General features: G+C 39.9%; 1 protein-coding gene across 4 annotated transcripts in view; it reads right to left on the reverse strand.

Annotated features, from left to right (window-relative positions):
• Positions 1 to 616: 616 nt before the first annotated feature.
• The window catches only part of PANK1 (pantothenate kinase 1), a 37,191-nt gene continuing 18,128 nt past the window's right edge, over positions 617 to 19,679 (reverse strand). For 3 of the 4 annotated variants that reach the window (XM_024107281.3, XM_005292519.5, XM_042856831.2), the window contains 5 exons: positions 11,331 to 11,584; positions 7,384 to 7,560; positions 6,626 to 6,749; positions 2,626 to 2,751; positions 617 to 1,966 (listed from right to left, as the gene is read on the reverse strand). In XM_024107281.3, the coding sequence (XP_023963049.2) occupies positions 1,907 to 1,966; positions 2,626 to 2,751; positions 6,626 to 6,749; positions 7,384 to 7,560; positions 11,331 to 11,584 (741 nt within the window). In that variant the 3' untranslated portion in view covers positions 617 to 1,906. The remainder of the gene's footprint in view (positions 1,967 to 2,625; positions 2,752 to 6,625; positions 6,750 to 7,383; positions 7,561 to 11,330; positions 11,585 to 19,679) is intronic. The other variant, XM_024107282.3, reaches the window with a different exon arrangement.

Genomic DNA, 19,679 nt, shown 5'->3' on the forward strand with positions numbered 1-19,679 from the left:
TATAGAGACAGCTCGGTCGTTGGAAGAATTCTTATAATCGACCGAGCTGCGTCTACAGTCTATCACCTCTTGAGGGGGTAGAATTACTACAGTGATGGAAAATCAATTTCCATTGATGTGTAAGTGTCTACACTACAGTGTTACAGTGGCAGAGCTGCAGCTGTGCTGTAGTAGCCCTTGAAGTGTAGACATACCCACAACGTCCAAGATTATGCAACTATCCTCTTTAGCAACTTAAAAGCTTAATGTAACTTATATTGTTCATATTGGACTAGAAGTATTCAGTCAAATGTATCCCATCTGTAACTCTTTCAGTAATGTTACAGTTAATTATGTTAAAAGTTTTTCCACACGCGGTGGTTCATAGAAGTCATACAACCGATGAAAAAAGTCAAAATGTAAAATGGCAAAACTTTAAACCTGTCACATAATAAGCAATACAACAAAGTCTCAAATGACTGGACGAATCAAAGTAGGAAATGACAAAGTGATGTAACATAGGAAAAACAAGTACCAAGAACAGATTGTAAAAACAACAGGAAGATTAATCTGGTTAATACTACTATGTACTTTATATAGTTTGGTTTAAAGAAATGAATTCCACAGAATCATTAAAAACCATCACACAGTAAAGGGCTTTATTTATAGCAGACAAGTCAACACTTCTGTTAGTATCAATTTATCCAAGGTTTGAGAGAGATGGAAATTAATGACTGTGTTCAGAAACAAAAACATAAAATCAAAATACATCAGCGAGAACACATGCTCCCTAAAATTATACTGTCCCTCTGATGGCCCCTATACATCATGTGACACATGAAAAAGGATGTATTTCAAATACAGATTTGTAAGACAGAATGATTTAGGGAAAAATACTCAGACTTTACCAAGTCCTGGAGGCAAAATTAAACTTCAGTTCCTAATCCAATATATGATACAATAAGTATTGGTTCTAATTTTAGAAACTGGGATTTGAATAACAATAACAAATCTGATGAAGACAAAATTTAAAAAGTTATGTAATTACTACAGTAAAGTCCTCAGACATATTGAAATTACTCTCCTTTGTTATTTTCTAATGCTAAGTATATACTGTATAAATAACCTCTGTACCGCAGAGCTCTTTTTATAGATGAATTTTACCATAACAAAATTTTGTTTTAGTTTTGACCCAGTAATCAAAAATTTCAGAAAGGAATAGGCCAAAATGCAAGGGGCTTTGGTGACACAATGAGCAGTTAACTCATGTTCATGACTTCAGAAGGTGCCAGTGACTACACAAATCTTATCCCCATCTCAGCGTGTCTGCTAGTGCCTCTTCGTTAAAAGAAACACATGTAGTCAAAGAAAGGGCATCTTTTTGGAGGAGAGATGAGAGGGAAGAGTATCTTTTTAAATAAAAAAAGTGAAGGCAACAAAATCAATTAGTTTAGTGTTCACAGTAAAATGTGCCAGTTTTGTAGTTTCATTTGAAACCAAGAGTAAATCATGAAACGTCATGAAAAATATAAGATAAAAATCTCCTAGAGTGATTACTAGATGAAGTTAAAATTACCACACTAATCAGTAAACCCCAGAAGAAACGCAGGTCTCTCATAGTATAGGTCCTTTTTTAAACAGTATGCACTTTTTAAAATCAATCCATAAAATCTGCATGTTTGGCCACATTGCACAGTTTTTTCTCCCCCCCTAAAAAATACAGTATACAGAAAAAACCTTTTTATTCCCAGTATGAATTTTGAAGTATAAGCTCAAAACCCAAAAGTTAGAGATCAGCTAAAAGGATTTTAAATTATTTACAAATCCAGCAGGTAGAACTGCCATAATGGCTTCATTTCCATCCTTATAGTGTCTTTCATTCTATCCAGCAGCATCTTTGTCAGGTATCTACTTCCAGTTGGCTTTGTCACTGATCTTCTGTCATTTTAAGCAATTCCAGAAGGGCCCCAACAGCTCCAAAATAACCCTTAAAAACAGAAACAATAACTATCAGAAATTCTGAAGTACAACCAAGTAGCACAATACTCATGATGCTTTCAGCATTGATAAGGCAGTTAAAAAGATATACATCTTGCGAGAGCAGTCATCCTATACCAGTGTTCAACACGTGAATTGTAATTAAATGATTTCAATGGGAGAAGAAAAGGGCCCAGTTGTACCATTATAAGCCTTACACAGCTTGTTGTGACTAACCAAAGGTCACCACAGTACTTGTTATGGAACCACTATATTGGCTCCGCACTTATGGTAAGGTAGTTTCCATTCTAACCCTATTAATCTAATTTCGACACCATTTGGCATTTTGTAATAACAAAATCCCAACCAACCAAAACAAGTATCGGGCCTGACATTTTGCATGCATAGTCTTATGCCAGAGAAAGTTTTGGGCAGATGTATGAGATTTATTAAATGAAAGTGAATCCAGCAAGATGAGCACCCAAGCTAATTACAATTCAGGGATTTAAGTCTTCAAACCACCTCCTGAGTTAAAGGCCATTTTCACCTAGTCTATCGCCCCCTTTGGCTTTTTAAGAGAAATATTCTCTGTGGCAACTCTGTACACTCAAACATCACAGAAATAGTTTCCTATAACTAATAAGGAATTTAATGGACACATTTCCCTACCTCATGTTCCAAAAATAGAGCCTTCAGCTGTCCCTTGGACCAATAATCCATAGCGTACGCTAGCACCTTCATAGAGATCATATTGATTCTGAGAAAGTTTCCTACAAACACCACTCTGTCAATGTTCTGTAAAATAACAATAGACAGATGAAAAATAAAACTAAATTCAGCATGTGTGCTGCTTTAGACATGCAATTTTATTTCTATTGAAAAAAAAAAAACTTGGGAATTTTCAACTTTATACATCATAGCAATGCATCCCTAATTCCCCCAACTGAAACCCCCTAAGCAGTTAAGTAGCTGTGTTTACTAAGGAGACAAGTGGCAGCAGGCAGGCATATTTTATTTGCAGGACAGGATAAAATATGTCACTAATGTGTTACATACATATAATCACATGGCGCTTACAGGATGCATGATACTATGAGATATTTCTCTGATGTGGTAAAACTGAAGTGTTAGTTAGCAAAGCTATTTCCATGTTATCTCGTATGTAATTTATTACATAATTTTTTTATTAATATTTCATTTATTAAGGGAAGCAGCCTTTGAAGAGTCAAGATAATCAACAAATCCACCTGACTCCAGGCGAACCTTTGAAGGGTATTTGGTAAGGATTACTCTAGAGATACAGGTGAAGGCATCTGTAAACATCATTCCCAAACTGTGGTTCCACTCTGAAAAGTGACTGTAAAATGGCAGGGTGAGGTTCCACATTTATTGTCTCTCACTGGTTTCAATGTTAACTGTGCTCAGTGTATATGGAAAAGCATTGAAAAAAAAACCAACCAACAAAAAACTACCTCTCCAATTTCAATCTAAGAGCCAATCAAAGGTCAAACCAACCCTTTTCACACATAACCACCTGTAATTAAAGTTCCTGTAGCCCATTATGCCTTCAGTTACACCTATACTACCCCACTGAATCCAGTTCTGGTGATGATGTACAAAGAGAAACAGAATCTAGCATTCGTCATTTTAAAATAGTTCACATCCAGCAAGTCAACAATTCAACAGCAAGTGAGAACCTGAACGTGCAAAAGCTCATAAGACTCATGTTGGGAGCTTGGATGATGATATATTTCATTAACAGTCTTTGCTGAATATCCACAGAATTATCTCTAAAGATAATGATAACATATGCTTGTGTTTGCCACAGACTCCAGATGGTCAGTTAAAAGATTTCTGTCCTCCATGACTGTAAAACTTCATTATCTAAATAAAGCTTTTGTTGCTAAATATAGTCTCATCTGCGCATCTGACTGTTCTTTTCCGAGTAGTTTAGCCATGCTGATATAAATAACTAGACCATGATGTCCTTTAGCACTATCCAGGGTGTAGTCTGAAGAGGATGTCACACTCAAAATGTGTAAGATATTGGATAGTGCTGAAGTACATCATGGTCTAGTTATTTATATTAACATGGCTAAAAGAACAGTCAAATGCGCAGATGAGACTATATTTAGCAACAACAGCTTTATTTAGATAATGCAGTTTTACAGTAATGGAGGATAGAAAACTTCTAATTAACCCTTTGCTTATGTGGCCACATAAGCATACGTTCACATATCCTCCTATGAACTTATTTGGCTGGAGATGTGGAAAAAGTCAGTATTTTACAGGTTAAGGTTAAAAATGGGCAGCAGCATTCTGCATTCCCCAAGCAGACAGTGCTTTCTACTCTGTAAAACACGTTTCTTGCAAACCGACGGCAAAAACATATGCAATACGTTTCTGTTAACGCAACACTAGCAAACTGTTTAGGAACAAATTTAACTTCATTCTTAATAAACTTTCCTTTTTCCCCCAAATATGACCATGAAGTTATTAGAAAATCAAAACAAATGGTATCTGACATGGACATACACACTTTTTATTGAAGATCCTAAACCTAAAAGAAAACTATTCATACATATCATTCACTATCCTATCACAAGCATGCAAGATTTATGGCAAATTATTTTTAAAAAACCCAATTAATTGGTTGGACAACTGATTAAAAATCCCATTAAAGATTCCATAGGAACTAACAGAAGGAAATATGGCTACAATAATGAAATTGGCATGACCATTTCAATTTTAACCTTCTATTTTCAGTCACTTGTAACTTTCTGGAACGATCACTTTTTGGTATAAAGCTTTCTAGGCCTGGGTTCTGCTCAGGGATACATTTTGTGTGGAAGTTTAAGTAAACAGAGTTCAGCCACTTTTGAGTACAAGGAGAATAAGAACACGCTATTCTTATCAGATAAAATTCTTGCTACCCTTTTAACAGTCCTACAGCCAAAATGAAAGTTGAAACATAGCAGCCTTCAACCAATGAGGCATTCTGATGAAATTCAGATCTGATCAGATCAAGTTATGACATCCTGAAAATGACATATGATGTACACTGTGTAGTGTTTTTCATTAAACTATTAACAACTGTAGCCCAACTGTGGAAAGCTACATAGCCTATATATGTGTGGCCAATTTAGCTGTACAGTGAAATCTGTATTGATGGTGCAGCATGGAGGGCTACTGTACACTTTATATGGTTTGTTAGGTGCTCTGCAGATAGGGAAGATGTAGAGCACTTCCCCCAGCTGTGAACAGTAGAGGGGGGTCCTTTGTGCCTATTTATGGGACAGTGTTTCATTGATATGTACCCAAAAATGTCCAGGTGATGGAATTTACACACTATTGCCAGCTTTATGCAAGCCATCCCAGCTCTGAAGTCCAGGAGGAAGAATCTTTTATCTATTTATTCTTCATCTTCATATTTAATATTTTTCATTAATATGTTTAAGCTACAATCATAAGACTCATCAAATCTCATGCTTCATGGCCTAAACTGGTTTCGCCAGCGAGTCACAAAGGAATCATCATCATGGCCCTGACTCAACACACAATGCTTCACAACAGGCTATGTGCATTGTTGCTGGTAGGGGTATAGCTTTGCCTTTCTCTGAGAAGATCAAGAACTGGTTATTGGATTAATCCCAACCAGTGAATCACATGGAGCAAACTGTTTGCTTCTAAAACAAAAATATTTATTTTATTAATTATTCAGCCTAGGATTTTTCTCTGTACGCCTAGCCCATCACATATTGTGAACAATTGTTCTTCCTTTGTGTCATACAACTGAAATAAGCATAACAAACAAGATCAAAGTGCTGGTGGGGAAAAATCTATTCAGATGTTCTCTATGAAATGCAAGTTATTTGTCACATCTGTTCATTCTCCCTAGTAATTCTACAGATCATCCAGTTAAAAGAAATTGTCCATTAAACAAATGAGTCAAAAATGTCTTTGTAGAGGCGCAACCCATTGCAGAGGGTCATTAGTTATCTTTTTTTCTCCTCTTAATGCAACACACGTGGATCTCTGTTGTAACTCTCGATGCTTTGATAGCCCTGTACAATGCTGCTTGAACTCCATGCCACAAGGCAACACTGTAAAGAAGCTGAAAGCAAAAAGAATGTAGAAAACCCTTATGACTGAAGAGGACTTTCCAGAAAATGGAGAGTACTTAGAGCTAAAAACTAACTCCATGAATAGTTCTTGACCACCAGGTCACGAAACAAACACACACAAAAACCAACGCAATGACAATGTTGCAGTCATACTTTATTGTTTGTGGGATAACAACAAGAGCTACTAAACCAAGAGATAATTAGAATTGATTCGCTATACGCACTGATATTAATGTCCCTGTGATCTAAAGAGTCAGAACAGCTGAATGGCTCTGGGGATCATTAATTATAGGAGTGTTCATTTATTATAAAACCTTGTTGATTTTTTTAAAATCCAAATGTCCTGTGCCTTATAGCAAAGAGTACCTTATAATGGAGTTAAGTAGACTTCAAAAAAGTTAGGAGCCAAAATTAAATGTGTGCATCTATCTAGCGGGGCAGTCATAGAATAGATATATAAGCATTTTGCACTTACTGTTTTTGTTATCTGCACTGCACTAATGCTAGAGGCCTCAATGAAACTTACAGCGAATTTGCAGACTTACCTCATTCAATGCACACATGCGAGCAATGGAGCCAATGTTGTTGGTGATAGTGACCAAGGTAGCTCTGGCCAGATCCTCTTTACTTATGGAATCTCTTTTTTCTTTACTCATCATGTGGCCAAAGCTGTGTTGGAAATATCACAGTCCTTTTTATTCTAAGTTATTCAGAAAGGTTAAATTTCCACAAATCCACTTTATTAAGCGTATAATATAAACAGTTTTGCTTGGATTTCATGCTGTTGACTCTGGGCATAACATTAAGGTTGCCAACCCTCCAGGACTGGCCTGGAGTCTCCCGGAATCAGCATCCATCTTCCAGTGAGTATTGAAAGCAATCCAGGGGATTTTTTTATAGCTATTTTAAGAAAATGACATTATGTCATGGGGGGGGGGGGGGCGGAGGAATCTCCTGAAATAGCTTCAGTCAGAGTTGGCAACCCTACATAACATGGACATGTGAGAAAAGACCTCTTAATAAAGAAAACACAATGGGTGAATTACAGTTACAATGGGTAAAGGTATTTCTTTCAAAATTACTGTATTTTAAATTAAAATAAATTGTATTTGCTAGACTTTGAATATTTTTATACTTTATTAGAAAACAAAAACAGGAGAGAGATCCTAAGTAAAAACACTATAATACAGCTAGATGACTTTTATATATAGACACAGGACATAGGGTAGGCATTGAGAGCTCAGTTTAGTGTGCACAGCAAATTTCTAATAAGCTCTTTGAAAACAACCAGTTAAATATGTACCTTGATGCTACAGCAGATCCTTGAAGGCCAAATCGTTCATAGTCTCCCCCATAAATATCTTTTACCAGTTTATCGACATTGGTGCTGTCTCCTTTAGCTGCCATTTCTAGTGCTTCTTCAAAAGTCTCACAGCCAGTCAGCAAACAGCACAGGCCCAGGAACGTTCCACCTCCGAGACTAAAATGAGAAGAGTTCTTAGGCACCAGGCAGCTCTAAGAAGCGCCATCCAGACATTCTCTGTCTCCTGCTTTTACTTGCTCTTTGCATAGTTCCTGTCTAGAGGTTCACATCTCCTGATTTGGAACGATGAGGAGACATACTCTAGGCTGCATCTATGGTTACGAGCCATGCCCAGTAGAATCTCCATGATTAGAAGCCCAGGGATTCTAATTATGAAGATCCAGCTGGGAGGACTCAAATCACAGGGATGCAACCTACAGCACACTTTGTCTCCCACGCAAACCCATGCATGGCCATAGACTTGGAACTACAGCTCAAGCACCTGTGGGCAGCACTCTAGCCATCTCTCCCTGGTCATAGGGGTCAGAGTAGAAATCACTGGTAATCAACAACCAAAGCACCCCCAAGCCAGGGAGAAATGGGCAAGGAGCAGCCAGAGCTGGGCACTTAGCAAGGGACCAGCAGCCCAGCCAAAGCATCCCTCAGCTGATAACAGGAAACAGCCAGATACTCTCCCAGCCCAAGGCAAGCAACAGTCCTAGAAACCAACTGCAGCTCTCCAGTTCTGGGCAAGATGTAGCTGGGCAAAGCCACAAGCAGCAGCCAGGGTTACTTACAGGTGCCAAAGCCAGCAAGGAGCATGGCAATTCTTACGTTTCTTAAGCTTGTTCCATGCGGCAGCCTTGTCAGGCTTCAGCTCAGATAATCAGGACATTTGTTGGTTATGTAAATAAAGTAATGCATATTTATCACATGCATATTATGATGTTGAATATTTGCATAACAACTCCAGATTTATGAACCTTCAGCCTTAACAGATCTGAGCTCCAACATTTTTTAAAGTTGAATTTACATAGCCATCCCCTGGGGGGGAAGGGAGGGATAGCTCAGTGGTTTGAGCATTGGCCTGCTATACCCAGGATTGTGAGTTCAATCCTTGAGGGGGCCACTTAGGGATCTGGGGAAAATCAGTACTTGGTCCTGCTAGTGAAGGCAGGGGGCTGGACTCGATGACCTTTCAAGATCCCTTCCAGTTCTAGGAGATAGGATATCTCCATTAATTTAATTTATGTGAGCTCAGTGCAGCATGAGAGGCCTGGAGATGAAAATCCTCATATACATCAACTGAGCTGAATTACACACTATAACTCCATTGACTTCAGTAAAGTTGTAAGAGGAGAATCATGCCCACGATCCTGTATGTTATGTGAATAATTTTTAACTAATTCAAAAATCTGAATGATAACAACATGTATATTTCTTATTGCTTAAACATCAAACATGCTGTAGTGGTACTTCATTGTGAGTATTTAGATCTGAGGTTATCTAATTGGTTCTAAATTAACCTAAGTCAGCAGCAAGTAGCCTTTGTGGAATGAATTAATAGTTCATTTTCTAGATGGACAGCTGTCCACTCCATAGAAATACTGTCCCACCTTGGACTCATTGTCACTCTTGTTTCAGCAAAGGGGTCAAGGAGTGAATAGGCCAAACTACTCCCTCGTTGCCATGACTTAGGCATGTTGACAGGAAAGTTTGGAGAAATGTGTGTAACAGGACATCCAAGCCCGACAGCTTTAAAAGGTGAGTGTTTACTATCAGTTTGTTTGTTTGTACTGTATACTGGGAAACAGACAAATAGTTCAAGACTATAGAATGCTAAAGGCAAAGGAGTTTTCAAGGTAAAGATCTCCTGTGTATCCACACTGAAAATATATTACTCATGGAGGAAAAAAAGCAGAACACACACACGTATATCTATATATATAGGCTGAAGTCAAAAACATGTTCTATATCTTATGTGTAATGAAAAACAGTGAAATTTTCAGTGTGCCTTTAGTGTTTAAGTAATCTACCCATAGGTCTGAATATACAGTCAAGCTTTACGAAGAACAGAACATTAGTGAGTTACATATCCTCTACATTAATCAAAAAGAGAAGTGGGGAAGCAACAGAGCGTTGCCACAGATTACCCATTAAAAGAGTGGGAGAAAAGATGCAACATTGGGAGGTTTTAATATGAATGAAGGGGGAGTCATAGAAAACAACAAATACAATTAGAAATATTGCCAAACCCCCCTGTAGTAAGACTGTCTGGTTCCCCGCCGCCCTGGAGAGGGATGAGCCCCTCCGGATGCCAAAGTGGGCGGAGCTTGCGCCTGCCCCCCAGAGGTCAGGGTGCAGGACAGGAAGTACAAGCCGAACCCCAGAGCTCACTAGAGGCCTGGCCGCTGGAGAAGCCAGACGCCTGTGGCCTAGCTCCCAGTTGGGAGACTCCTGCAGTTGGCGACTGACCCGAGGACTGGCCAGATCAGCCAAGGCCTGATACCAACCAGACCCCAGAGAAGCTGTTAAGCCTACTGGTTGCAAGTTTTTTGTTTTTGTTTAATGGAGATATCCTATCTCCTAGAGCTGGAAGGGACCGTGAAAGGTCATCGAGTCCAGCCCCCTGCCTTCACTAGCAGGACCAAGTACTGATTTTGCCCCAGATCCTTAAGTGGCCCCCTCAACGATTGAGCTCACAACCCTGGGTTTAGCAGGCCAATGCTCAAACCACTGGGCTATCCCTCCCCCCAAAAAAGCCTACCGCTTGCCGGTACCCAGAGGAGCCCATAGTGCTTGATTCCTTGGAAGACTCCGTCCAGACGCAGGTACCTCTAGAGGGGGAGGTAGGAAATAGCCCGGGGGCAGCCGACCCTAGTCTGGCTGCAGCACACCCGGAGCTGACGTCAGTGTGTTGCGGTCAGGATCCCCACTGACATAGCAACGGACCATCTGCTGCTGCTAGGGCCCTGGGCTGGGATGCAGTGGAGTGGGAGGGCCTGCGTCCCCCCTGCCACCCAACGTGCGGGTGGCAGTCTCCCCCTCTCTTAGGTCCTTCGGAGCCAGGACCTGGGCCTCCTAAACTTATTTGTCTGTGCAGCCCCTGCCTGAGGGCCTGAGCCACAGATTCTCTACTGCCCTGCCCTGAACCAGAGCCTGGGCCTGTTATTGAACTGTTTGCTCAGCCCTGTCTGAGGTCCTGAGCTACTGACTGTTTGCCGCACAGCCAGGCTAGTTCCCCGACACACCTGACCAAAGTAGCAAGGCGGTCTGGTTCCCCACCGCTCCGGAGGGGGACGAGCCCTGGCCGAACCCCCTAAACCCCCAAAATTGAAGAAACGACATCTAATTAGCATTGCTAGAGAGGATTAAACAAGCTGGGATCTACTGTACCAAACTTCATATTTCTTTCATACTATTAAAAGAAAAAAAATCAAAAGGATGTTAGCAAATGCTTCAATAATTTAAAACAACCACCACCAAATTTTTAGTTTAATTAATCTTACCCCCAATATTCATCACATATAGGAATACTTTCATTCCCTAATGTATGAATTGCTATAATATTTTATGCTTAGATACGTTGTATAAATCTGTTAGTCTTTAAGGTGTCACCGGACTCCTCGTTTTTGTGGATACAGACGAACATCGCTACCCCTCTGATACTTTGTAGAATTCTTGTAATTTTTCTATATAATTAAAAAATTAATTACACACTGCTGTACTTAAATGGTCAACAGCAAGTGAAATAATGTAGTATTTTGGTTTTGGCAATGCAAGCATCTCTGAGGAGAGGGCAACTTAAAAATTCAGTTGGGGTCCCTAGGTCCCTGGCAAAGGCTCCCCAGCAGCTGCAATGGATTCATGTATCTCCAAGCTGTCTTCTATGGAGGGACAGTGAGGGAAGTGGCAATAATCTGACCCCGTATATATAGCATCCTTACCTGGTCCCTGTAACTCTTTTATAGTTGTCCTTGGAATACACTGCTAGGATGCTGACCCCTGAGCCTATGTTAACCAGCAACATTGGATATGGATTATCAAGGCAGTAAGGCTTTTTCTGACACTGTTCAGGATCTGTGGGATTTTCAAAATAATAGCACTCTGGCTGGCCATTAAACCCAACAGAATCAACATACAGCAGGCCCTGGATCAAGCAGTCCAGCTCATCCAGTTTATGGAGCTGCAGGTCAGCAATCTGGAAGAGACCAAGAAGTTAATAAATGAACATTTGTTAGTTCAACACATGCAACACAGAGAAGGGCAAAAGGCTCTGATGAAGCACTTTGTACTGTTTGAGTTGCATAATGTGTCACTATTAAAGTAGCCAAAGTTCTATTTAAGCCAGAAGTCAAGTAAAAATAGATTGTTGTCTGCCCAACAACAGGCATATCGCAAAATAATCAGTACTATATAGTACAGTAGCAGTTTTCAACCTTTTTTCATCTGTGGACCCCTACAAATTTTCAAATGGAGGTGCGGATCTCTTTGGAAATCTTAGACAGTCTGCGGCCCCAGAGGTCCACGGACCACAAGCTGAAAATCACTGCAGTACAAGCTTCAGGTTCCCTTTGCCTTAAAGAGATTTTCTGGACTACTTGCACGGCAAACTGCTGCCACCAAGTCAGAGTTCAGATTAATCAGAAAACTCTGCAGGGAAACCTACTCTGCAGCTGTTTAACAGTATCTGACATGCATAGACAGCAGCATTTCCCAGGATGCAGTTATCTATTTATTCAAACATTCAAATCAAACACTTCATTGAAATCTAAACTTAAGTAACTTCATAGCTAAAATACCACGATCCCCCAGTCCATGCTTTATGAAACAGAAAGTAGGGAAAAAATTTAAATGTGTAAGATGTGCTATTGGCACATCAGAAAATACAGAAACATTATTAGTAAGGATTTACACTTCTACAGCACCTTTTTATCCACAGATTTTAAAAAGCTGTTTCTTCCTTAGGTTATACAGGTGGATCAGTTTAGGATGTCTCATGAAAACACATATTGGAAGTCATCATTCTCCATGATCTAAATGTAAGAAACTAATCCCATGTGCATAGAAATAATCCTTGATAATGAAAGAATATGGCAAGAAGAGATATAAAATAACTTTTGTCTAAAAAAGGATGTTTTCCTATGAAACATCATAAGCCACCCATGACTGGACTCAAGCTCGTCATAACATGTTACTTAATAGGCTCAGACTGACTGATGCTTCCTGCTTGTATAATAGGACAGTTCTGTGGAAAGTATCTCTTTCAAGATGACACAGGGGTTGAGTCCATATCAAGGGAGTAAACAATATGGGGGAAGGATGCAGAGAGAAAAAAATATAACTATCCCCTGCTCAGGTGTACTAGGTTGCACTGTTTACATGATGAATGAGGAGAATGAAAAGGAGCTGGAAAAACTAAAATTTTAAATAAGTTTTATAAAAGTAACCTTATAAAGCTGCTTTATAAACATGCGGATTTGGAACAATCCCCAGTTATTAGATTGCCACTTCTCTAGTTGAATGAACAGCAACCAGAAAAGATGTGCTCCATCCTGAGACATGAACCCCACCATCCCTCATTAATTACAGAGGAAACCATTTTTTGGTCTTGCTAAATGCAACCCTGAGGTTAACTTTTAATTGCTCCAAATTCAGAGTAAAGTTTCCTACAGTAACCATAACCCTCTCCCAATATGTGCATATATTATAAGGATCTTTCCTCACATAGTCACACAACACAGATGCAGGAAGGCAAAATACACATACCATAGATGCATCTGTAGACAGATGCAATATACACAAATAAAGGAAAATTCACTTTTCTCTATATTACTGAAGGAGTGGAATGAAATATAGTTACTTTCCAATACATTTTATTTGTAACTCACATCACACATTGTTCATTGCTGTGTGAACATGCTGCATAATAAACATCTGATATAATATGTATTAACAAGGGGCCATAATTAGTAGTTATATGACCCTTTGTTCTGACTTTCAAAAACTTGTGGACTTAAAATCTCATTCAACATTGCACCATAATAATAATCTGTAAATGTTTGTGTCTCTCCATTAAGTCAATTTCATATAATGAAAAGTATAACAACACAGCCCTAAGAATGAAATAACCTGAAGTATCAGTATCAAGAATGATGGGAACAAAATTATGATTCTGACAGCAAAAATTCTAATTTCTGCAACTCTTGGGATCCATCCAGAGCTCCATTAGAGAGAAATGGAATGTAGGGGAAGTAGACGAGGATTTAACAGATCTGCTGTCTAAACCCAGGGGATGAAAAAGTTTCAATCCATGGTAACAGGGAAATGGAAATTTGCCCTGCTTTCAGGTGTCTCTGCTGGGTCAGTTGCTGCACAATCATCTGAAAAAAGTCCTTCCTCTGCTCTCTTTCTCACACAATATTCCCAGCAAAAAAATTATTAGAGAACAATTATTTTATCTCATTACAAAACATTTTGTCACAAGTTTTGCCCCTGAATTTAGGTGGCTGAAAGTTCTTTATAACCATTAATTATTTTAGCTTCAGAACAGCTTTATGAGCTAAGTATTACTTACTCATATTCTACAGGTGAGGGAACTGAATTACAGAAAGCTTTATTTGCCCAATATCATACTATAAGTTAGTGGTAGCATGAGAAAGAGAACCAGGTCTGTTCATTAACCAAAAATCTATCCTTCTTCATAGAAGTGACTCAAGTAGACTCAGAAAAAAAGATGTTGCCTTAGACCTTAACCATGGTATTGAGTAGGTCTATTTCTTTCCTGGTGACATCATTCTGCCATATTCTGATCCATCTTGGCTTCAACCTTCCAAGACCCAGTTTTGCTGAAAAAGAACCAAAGTTTTGTACACAATGCATGATAAAGGTCAAAGATTTGTGTGAAAGCTTTTACATTAAATAAGGATGGTCTCCTTTAACTTCAGTGTATTTGCTGATATTTTCCAGCCTTCTATCACCTCTTTCACATGAGAAAGTGAATGTACAAAGCCAGCTCCCCTCTGGCTGAAGCTGCCGTCCCCAGGAAGTTATTGATAACAAGCATTCTGCTGTCCATTGTAGCATCTCCCCAGCTCGCAACATACATACAAATATCATTTTAGGTTGGGAGGATGAAACAGCTGAACAAACAAACAGGACTCTTGAGGGGAAAGATTGGAGCTTGTGAAGTTTACAGTGAGTTTTACTTGTTTAAAGTGGGAGCCATTTCTTGTTTTTTGTTACTGCATTGCACAAATGGCTTTGTTTGGGACCTCCTATTACATTTTTATTGGAGTGTTTTGGAAACAGTTATGATGGCCACAAAACAGAGAGGTTCTTAAGAAGGCCTGAAAAACCATCAGGAGCAGGAAGTTATAGACAAGTTTATCTCAAGCTTGGAAACTAGTGTGACCATAGAGGGAGCAATGCCATATTCTATGCCTTCCCTACAATAGATAATTTCCAAAGATAGGCAGGTTCCAGGGTTAGACAGTGGGGTACAGTGGTGTGCTGGAGAAGTCAACAGATGCTACAAAAGCCACTGTTTGTAGAACAGAGACTACTCCATCTCCATGCCCACTCCCAAATATAGTACACCTGCTCAAAGAGTATGTTTTTCAAATGCTTTCATAAAGACCTTTCTGGCAGGTGTAATAATGAACAAAGGGAGACCGGTCACACCCAAGGGGAATATAAATTGACTTGACTCTAGGGAGAAAGATGACACCAGACAGTTGCCACCAGGGAAGTGGCAGCTGACCCCGTGAATGGGGCCTTTACTGATTGATTTCCCTCCCCCCTCCCCCCCAGTATAGGGGAACATTTCTTGCTTCTTTGGGAAGGTTTAAGTCCTTGACATTAGTAAAGTAGTTATCCACAGGAAAGTCTGACTATGCTGGATCAGAGTAGAAATTTCTTTGCAAGTAAATGACGTGTTTGAGGCCAGGTCTACACTACAGAGCTATATTGGTATAACTACATCACGGAGGGGTGTGAAAAATCCACACCCCATAGCAATGTAGTTATATCAACCTAGCCCTCCCCCCACCCTACCCGTATAGATAGCGCTACATCGATGGGAGAAGTTCTCCTGTTGGCGTAGGATCGTCTTCACTTAAGCACTACAGAGGTGCAGCTGCATCGTTTTAAGTGTAGACCTGCCCTCAGACTCCAATAACAAAGCATAAGATGACTCAGCCCTGTTCAGGAACATCAGTGGATAAACCTGAAATATTTGCAAAGAAATAAATGGTCTCATTAGGACCTGCCAGGGCAGAGATGAGTATACATTTTTTTTTAAATGAAGTCAAAAAGACACATTATATACAAATTCCGTTGTATTTGTGTTTTCAAAACCAATTCAAACGTACACAATGTTTTTGGGTGTTCTATATACAATCTGAATTTTGGAATCCCATCTAAATATAGCTTAAAGTTACAGTTGTTCCTTTTTGGATTTTTCTTGGAAATATGTAAACTTATTTCTAATATTTAATATTTTGCAAGTGCATTTTTAATCCAATTGTATCAATTGCAATAGCCCCACTTGCTACAGCTCTGGTTTTTGTTATGCCTTCTCTCTCTTCCAGGTCTCACTCTAATTTTTCCATTTTCTTTTGTATAACAGATCACAGTATACCTTTACCACTACAATGGTGTTCTCCACTTCCTCCCCTAATATTCTGCCTCCTCTCCACAAAAATCTCTCTGAACCTACTTCTCTTCTAGTTTACCTCATTCCTACTCATCCCCATACAGGGTTTGGAAATCTGCCCATACACTTACAAGTCAAAGAACAAGCCATACTAGAAACAGACTGACATGAATGATGGGTGGGGTTCCACTATTCAAGGACAGTCCCACTCCAAGCTATTGAGAAAGGGGAGGTGGCTAGGATACCTACCAGGGTGCTATTCTTGGACCTCCCTCCCCCCTTGAGAGGATCCATCTTTTATATCAGTCTGCAGATAGCAGGTATCTGATAAGTTTTAAGATCCTCTCTCCCCCAACCTCCTTTGGAAGCTGGAGCGAAGAAAGGAGCATTCTCTGTTCTCCTCACCAGAGCTTCCTGGCTTCTAAGGGTGATGGTGACAGTAAGAGTTTTCACTACTTTATCTTTCCCAAGATTCCACTGTTGACTCCTCTGCCCCAAGGTGACAGCTTCTAGCCTTCTCAAGCAGAAGAAGAGTAAAACTAACAAGAATTTTGTCAGCATCACAGCTACCCAAAGGATTCTGAACAATAGTGGTAAAACCAACACCATTCTTCTGGAGAGCTATGAGCAGCAATAGAGACATAGGGAGCTGCCTTTATGCAGTCAGCATGGCACCCATCAATAATTTGTTCACATCAAGGTTATTTTTGCAATCATCGGGGCTTTTAAAACAAAAGCTCAGATTTTCCAGTAGCTGATGGCACACTTTGGGGAATCTTCCTAATGGGTGTGGGCAAGTGGATTTTTCAAGCCCTGCATAGAAGGCATAGAACAAGATTCTATCAATAACAAAGAATAGCCTTTTGGGAATAACAAACATGTAGTAAATAATCACTGAGCAGACTTTCCCAATTCTCATTTATGTGTAGTTTTGCTCCACTGTTTCATATTATTTAAAAAGTAGGTAAGATGTACATTATAAAATTAACAGATGTACACCAAGACAATTCGTATCTCTTGAGTGTATTGATTTATAATTGTTCACAATTTTAATGAACACACAAAAGTATCATTCCAGCTTAAAATGACTAGAAATAATTGATATGGACATGTTTTCATTAAATTCAATACGGAAATATTTAAGCTTTTAGGATGACAGGATCCACCATCTGTCAGAAATCAGTCTAACCCTATTACTTTCCATTGCAGTGACTAACAATACACTCCTAGAAATAGACAATTTGAATCTGCCTGAAAATGCCTAAGGTTGTTTTAAAAGAGAGTGTTTACAAATCAATTTTTAAAAGATTAGAAACTACCTTCCTCACTCCCACCTTGATAAAGTGCCTAAAAAGCTTCCAGGGATATCTTCTTAGATTGATTCTCTATAGAATAGAGAACAAGGTCCCCATCTAGACCCACTGAAATCCATAAGAATTTTGCCACTAACTGCAATGGGAGTGGTTCTGATGTCAGATTTATAATGCACAAGCTAAATAAATATGGTAGGGAAACATGGCAGTTTTTTTATAGAAATGTCAAAGATTTGGAGGCACATCTCTCATCCCACATCTCAAGTGTCTTTCATCTAGACTTTCTCTGTAACATAAGCCAAGTGACAGAATGAGTTATTTCTTGTTATATTACAAAGCATTTTATTGTGGAAGAAACATGCATTTTGGATAGACAGGGTATTCCAGAAGAAGGTAAAGAATTTTCAAAGGATTTATACTGCAGGTGAGCAAGCAAAGAATCCCATGTCCTCTTTACAGACATAACCTGAAATAGGGAGCCTGACACCTAAGCACCCCTTCACAGCCAAGGGTCACTCTGCAGCACCCTGTCTCTGATTTCCCCCTCTTCACTGGGCACCAAAGTTCCACCTAATTTTGCCCTTTTACCAGGGCCAAAGTACCTCAGCTTTCCACCATGGGTGAAATGGCAGGGCTCCTCCACCGCTTAACAAGGACTCTCTGACACACCCATTCTCCTTTAAGTGAGTTTATTTGTCCAAACATAAGCGTGTAACAGACCACCCACCCACCCAAAGAACCCCAAAACCCACAGTTCCTCAGCTCTCCCTTTGTCCTAGGATTTCATGGCCTATCCTGCCAGTGGGGTCTCAGGTAATCCTGCCACTTGCAGCACCCCAGTCCTTACCAGATCCCTTCTCATAGCCAGCTCTGCTCTCAGCCAATTCTGTTTCCCTTCTGGAACACTGGCCCCCAGGGCGACCTCCATAGGCACCTGGTAGTTCCAGGAAGCTACCACAGGAGTTAGACCTATTCCTCTGTGGTTTCTCTCCCCAGGCACAGTCTGCCACAATCACACCTCCTCATCCCATCCTCTTACAGGCCTTTTTCGCTACAGGTACAGCCCTCCCCACTTTTAATTGGTTCAGTTGGGCCTAATAAATACTGACAACAGGGAGCTGGGCCCAGTCTACTCACAGGATCCAGCTACCCTGTGACCTATTACTCATGAAGAATTGACTTAATACAGACCAATGAAAAATGGTCATAACTGAGTGACAAACTATGTAAAGAAACACTGCCAGCACAGCTAGCTCCCAGGAACAGCAGTGCTGCCTGCAAGTAAATGCAACCAGTAAAATCATTCAGGAAGGAAGGAAAAAGGCCAAGCTAAAAATTCTGCCATATTACTAACTCATTCTTGTTCATGTTCCTCACTGAGGATTATATATTGCCCTCTGGCTGATAAGTGAAACCGCAGAAATAGGCTTAAAAGATGAATGGATCCAGCTGGATCCTAGAACACCAAGGAAAATGCTCAAATGCCAGAAGCACTGCAGCAATGGCCTAGGGAATTATCATTTTTGCCCAGGACAACGGGATGAGCCTCAGGCAATCCTTTCTCCTGCACTGTCCTAAGTCACCAGGGTTTACAAACAGCCTACATCAGAGAGGGAGGCTAGAAAGCAATCCAGCTGACTGTGGCATAGGAGATTTTTACCTGCCTCCTTGTTTCTGAGACTAAAGGTTTCATTTTCAGAGGTGATGAGAACTCAATTCCCTCTGACTTTATTTGGAATTGCAGGTGCTTAGCACCTTTAAGAATCTGCCTCTGCAACTCAGAATTGGAACAGCTCCAAACGGTGAGATATTTGGTGATGGTACTGGACTGCTTTCAATCAGGCAACCTTCTTCAGTGTAGCTCTAGTTTTTCTGGTCCTCTGAATCGAGTGTCTGAGGAAGAAGGTACAAGTGTGTAGTTTCTGCCAGTTGAGTGCCACCCAGTTTTGCAGACAGAGATTCTGGATGAGGTTTGCTGATCACATGCACAGTCCTTTGTCCCTTTTGATTTGTGGAAGCCAGTGGGGAGTGCTTAGACTCACTATGGCAAGGACCAATAATGCAGAAAAAGTGTTTGTAGGCCCTAGAAGCTATACTATACCACTTCTCCGGTGGTCCCATAAACTTCGACAAAAATAAAGTTTGATTTTAAAATGATGTTTTAGCCCCTAACATTTTGAAGATGTTGAGGTAAGGGAATCGTTTTATTTTCAGTGTAATATTTAGTCACTTATTGTTTTAATTACACATCTACACCTGGATTGGATGGGGTGGTAATGTTGTATCTGTAGAATAGTAATATGTATCCACTCACCACTTCATCTATA

The sequence above is a fragment of the Chrysemys picta genome, chromosome 7 (assembly GCF_011386835.1).
Source record: "Chrysemys picta bellii isolate R12L10 chromosome 7, ASM1138683v2, whole genome shotgun sequence".
In the NCBI taxonomy this organism is placed as follows: Eukaryota; Metazoa; Chordata; order Testudines; family Emydidae; genus Chrysemys; species Chrysemys picta.